The following is a 5238-nucleotide window of genomic DNA, read 5'->3' as shown; positions in this document are numbered from 1 at the left end:
TTGAACTTGAGATTGATGTAGCCAATACAAGCAAACTATATAAATGGGCGCTGACTAAGCCTTCCTAAGTATTCCTAAGCCTTTCAGGTAACAAGTGTCAGGGTGAGAGGATGTAGTGTTAACCTGTGCCAGGGGTTTAGATTGGACATTAGGTGAACTTTCCTAACACAAAGGGCGACTAGACACTGGAATGGACTGCCCAGGGAGGCGGTGGAATCACCGTCTCTGGTGATGCTTGAGACTGAACATGGCACTCAGTGCCGTGGTCTGGTTGACAAAGTGGTGCTGGATCCTGAGTTGGACAAGATGATCTCAGAGGGCTTTTCCAACCAAATTGATTCTGTGATTCTGCATGCTGAGGTGTGATTAAACTACAGTCTCTGCGACAGCAACTATAATTTTATCTGTACAGTGAACAGCAAAAAAAAAGGAAAATTCGGCATTTCTTATCTCAGCAAACGGCAGGAGCCAGCACAGCACCGCAGAACAAGGGGCAATGAACCATCCCTGAGGTTACCCCTGTGCAGGGCGGGACGGGCAGGCGGGATCCTCCGGGGACGGGGCAGCTGCCGCGGCCGGTCCCGGCTCTCTGGGAGAGGCCCCAGCCGGTCCCGGCTCTGGGAGGAAGACCTCGGCACGGCCCGGCTGGTCCCGGCTCCCCGGGTGCTGCCCCGGCGCTGCCCCGGCCGGTCCCGGCTCTCGGGGGAAGATCTCGGCACGGCCCGGCGGGTCCCGGCTCTCCGGGTGCTGCCCCGGCCGGTCCCGGCTCTCGGGGGAAGATCCCGGCACGGCCCGGCCGGTCCCGGCTCTCCGGGGAGGCCCCGCCCGGGCCCGGAGCAGCTTCCGGGGCAGCCGCGGCCGTTCCGGGCGGCGGCGCGGGCGCCATGGGGGTGACGAGACAGAAGCACGCGAAGAAGATCATGGGCTTCTACAAGCACAACTTCCAGTTCCGCGAACCCTTCCAGGTGCTGCTGGATGGCACCTTCTGCCAGGCCGCGCTTCGCAACAAGATCCAGATCCGGGAGCAGCTGCCCGGGTACCTGGGCGGCGCCGCGCAGCTCTGCACCACGCGGTACGGCGGGGAGCAGAGGCGCCCCGGGGGCGGAGGGCTGGGGGCTGAGGGTGACCGGCAGGAGGCTGGGAGCATCCTCGGGCCCAGCTGCCGTTCCGAAAGCGGCACGGGCCAGCGGTGACCCCGCGGTGTGAGGGAGGGCCGGGTGGGTCTCTGCCCACCCGCAGCCTCTGCTTGGCGGGGTGGTAGCGGCAGGGGCAAGCGCAGATCTGGGCCGGGAGGGAGCTCCTGCTGGGTTGTTTCCAAAGCTGCTGTTCGCAAGGGAGGACAAGGATAGGCCGGACAAAGATATGGTAGTTAAACATGCACACTGCATACTGAAGTTGCCTTCAAGTTGCCGTTGTTATTACTGGATTAGATATATCGTATATATTGAAATACAAAAATTCAGTTACATTGTATTTCTGCAATAACAGACTAGCCAACTGACCGCTATGGAGGCAAGTAGTGAAAACGCCAGGAAGAGGTATACTCTAGGCTCAAAAAACACACTGAACCTTCTTGCACAGCATCTTCTAAGCAGTGTAAAGTATTGAGTCATGTCGTTTGGTGTGAAAGGTTTGGGAATTGCTTTGATCCAAACTACTCCTGTCATGTTGAAACATCTTTTCTTTCTTCTTTTATCAGCAATATCTGTTGGTCATTTTGACCAGCTTCCACTTAGGCCCGCTGAATGTACATGTTTTCTCCGCTGCCAGAATACTGAGTTGCTGAGACAGCACCTCAATGTTATGAAAAGAGCCTCATGTGGGAAATGAGCTGGCTTGCTGTGACCCCAGGTGGGGTCTCACTAGTGTGGAGTAGGGAGGGAGACTCCCCTGCCTCACCTTGCAGTGCCTTGCCTGCACGGCTTTTGATGAAGCCCAGGACACAGTTGGCTTTCACACTGCCAGCTCATGTTGTTGTTCACCAACACACCTCCCAGGTCACTCTTGTCAGGGCTGCTCTCAATTCATTCTCTTCCATCTCAATCCATTTGTTCTTGGGTTGCACTGACCCATATACAGGACCTTGCACTTGGCATTGTTGAACTTTACAAGGATTACACAAGCCCATCTGAGGCGTCTCCAGGCCCCTCTGGATGGCATTCCTTCCCTCCAGAGAGTCAACAGCACCACACAGTTTTGTGTCTTTGGCAAACTTGCTGAGGGTGCACTGGATCCCACTGTCCATGTCACTGAGAAAGATGCCACATGTCCCAATACCAGCCCCTGAGGAACAACACTTGTCACTGGTCTCCACTTGGACATTGAGCTGTTCACTGCAATTCTTCAATGCAAGCCTCCAGTCAATCCATATCCACCCAGTGACACATCTGTCAAATCCATGCCTCCAGTGTAAAGACAAGGATGTTGTGTGGAACAGTGTGCAGAGCTTTGCATAAGTCCAGTTGGGTGACATCTGTTGCCCTTCCTTATCCATCAGCACTGTAACTCTGACACACCAGATTTTTCATTATTTCCCCTTAGTGAAACCATGTTGGCTGTCACCAGTCAACTCCTTGTTTTCCTCATGTCTTACATATTTTCCAGGAGGATCTGCTCCATAATCTTGCCAGGCACAGAGGTGAGACTGACTGGCCTGTTGTTCCCCAGATCTTTTATTTCCATTTTAAAAAATAAATTATATTTTCAAGTTTTATAATAAGTTAATTTAAAAATAAATTAAATTTTAAAAATAATTTTATTTGTTAGGTAGTGGTTCATATGCTCGGTGGTATTCAAGCATAAATTTAAGGACTCAGCATTGTCGCTGATGTGAATTATTTTTAAATCATTGAATATATCTTAATTTTATTACTGGTTAATCATGTTTACAGCCAAGGAAACCTTGCTGATGTCTTCAGATGGGTTATATTTTTCGGATTTCTAGGTGCCATTTGCAAATCATAGAGCCTGAACAACTGGGCATTGCTCATTCCTAAGTAACTCCCATCAGCCTTTTGCTGTTGTAAAAAATATGAGGGGATTTTCTGTTTAGAAATTATTGTCTCTTTTGGTTTTCAGATGTGTCATAAAAGAACTTGAATCACTGGGGAAAGCACTGTATGGAGCAAAATTAATTGCCCAGAGATTTCAAGTTCGAAGCTGTTCTCACCATAAGAATCCTGTGAGTGGTTCAACCTGTTTACTTTCCATGATTGAAGATGGCAACCCTCATCACTTCTTTATTGCCACACAGGTAAAAGCTCATGGGAAATGTAGCTCCATTTCTTTTGAAGTGATGTTTTGATACCTAAGGATAAAGAAGCCTACAGTAACTTTGATTATGAGGTTTTTAAATAGTTGGTGGAAATTAATCATGTAAAGCCTTATTTGCTCTTTAATGTATTTCCTAATTACAAAGCAGGGAATATTTTCTCCTACTTGAACAACTAGATTTTTTTACTTTGTAATGATATTGCTTACTTTAGGTGAAAGAGTATGAAAACATACTGACTACCTATTGACGTGTAAAAAACAACTCATGAATGTTGATTTGCATATTGCTTGTGTGTGCATCCTCTTCCCTGAACTGCTTTGCACAGTAGTCTGAAAAATGAAATTAAATGTTAACATCCATATAACTTCAATTTTAAGATATTTTGAACTAAAGAATAAATAACTATACAAGTAAAATAGGCATTTTTTTCTTGGGTTTGTTATTGAGACTGCATCTATAAATGATATACAATATATATAAAAGAGTTTATAGTCAAATTCTTTATAGTTATGTAAGTTACAGGAGTTAAAAAATTATTTATTACAGAAAAAATAATGTGGTGTGGTGGTCTGCATACAAGTGAATTGGGATATTTTCCTCAAAAAATGTATGTATGCATATACATGCAGGAAAAGGGAAAATGTTGGTAAATTTTGCATCAGGAGTACAGCTAATCAGGAGAGAAATTGAAATTTAGTTGCTCTGAAAGGCACTGCCATGTATATCTGCTAAATTAAGTTTCTTATCTTTTTCATAATGTAATTTATCTTCATAGTTTTGTATTAAAAGTAGGTGCATTTGAATTGCAAATACCATTTCATCTGAAAATATTGACTAAAGTGTTTAATCTTGCAGGACCAGGAATTATCAAACAAAGTGAAAAGGAAGCCTGGCATTCCTCTCCTCTTTATTATTCAGAACACTATGGTGCTGGACAAACCTTCTCCTAAATCTTTGGCATTTGTTCAAAAGTTGCAGACAAATCAGCTTGTTCCAGAGTACCAAAAACAAAGTATTGTGGAGCTTAAAGAAAAAGAAGGACTAATAAAGCAAGAAGGTGAAAAGAGAAGAAAACGCAAAAGGGCAGGAGGCCCCAATCCTCTCAGCTGTCTGAAGAAGAAAAAGAAGAAAACACAGGAGGGTCAGGAGCCTTCTGCTGAAAAGAAGAAAAGAAGAAAAAGAAAACGAAATAGAGTTAAAGCAGAAGTCATACAGTCATGCAGTCAGAATGAAGGAGAATAAACCCATCTTTGCAAATTTTGCAAACACAAAATTTGAACATTGTTCGAACTTTGAAAAAAAAAATAGATTAATATGCAATCATATGAAATTGAGTTGTTAATATTAAAATTTATTTTTGTGAGATGGTACTGTTTATTACTGTATCTCAGTATTTGCAGGTTATTGCCCTAATAATTTATTCTTATTTAGTGTTGCGTTTGCAACAAAATATTTAAGAACCCTCATATTTCATTATTCTCTCCAGCATCATGGTTTGTGTTAAAATTCACATGCCATGTAACCAGTTTTTAGAAATGCTTCTTGGCCTCGATATGGATTTCAGTGGGATATTAGACTTCTTTCTAAATGGAGGTTGCTGATCTTCATAAAACTAGTTTTTACAGCTGGCCTGTTAGAGATTATGAAACTGACCTAATATAACACAATAGCTTATTTATCTCTGTTTGAATACAAAAGTTTACTCTTGCAAAGAGACTTCATGCCCTCAAAAGCCCTGTCCAGCCTAAATTTCTCTCTAAGTACCATGTGAACCAATAGTTCTCTTGATGCTGATCTTTATTTATTAAGAAAATCATGGAGGGTGTGCAATTGTGTTGTTATTCCTGACATTATAAGAGCATCTCCAGTCTTACCTATTTCACCTGTAGTTTATTCTTTTTTTTAATAGGAAAAATGCAACTTAAAATTGCTGAATCAAAGCACTGGTAGTACCTAATGCCATC

The 5238-nt window shown here is 43.9% G+C and overlaps 1 protein-coding gene across 1 annotated transcript; it reads left to right on the top strand.

The window, feature by feature from the left end:
• The first annotated feature begins 648 nt into the window (after nt 1-648).
• Nucleotides 649-4637, top strand: UTP23 (UTP23 small subunit processome component). Its single transcript, XM_054637927.2, has 3 exons — nt 649-1072; nt 3079-3253; nt 4130-4637. The coding sequence occupies exons 1-3, from the start codon at nt 885-887 to the stop codon at nt 4514-4516; spliced, it is 750 nt and encodes a 249-aa protein (XP_054493902.1). The 5' UTR covers nt 649-884; the 3' UTR covers nt 4517-4637.
• Nucleotides 4638-5238: the final 601 nt, after the last annotated feature.

The sequence above is a fragment of the Agelaius phoeniceus genome, chromosome 1 (genome assembly GCF_051311805.1).
Source record: "Agelaius phoeniceus isolate bAgePho1 chromosome 1, bAgePho1.hap1, whole genome shotgun sequence".
Lineage (NCBI taxonomy): Eukaryota > Metazoa > Chordata > Aves > Passeriformes > Icteridae > Agelaius > Agelaius phoeniceus.
Note: the sequence above shows the minus strand (reverse complement) of the source record. Positions and strands in the feature narration are given on the sequence as shown.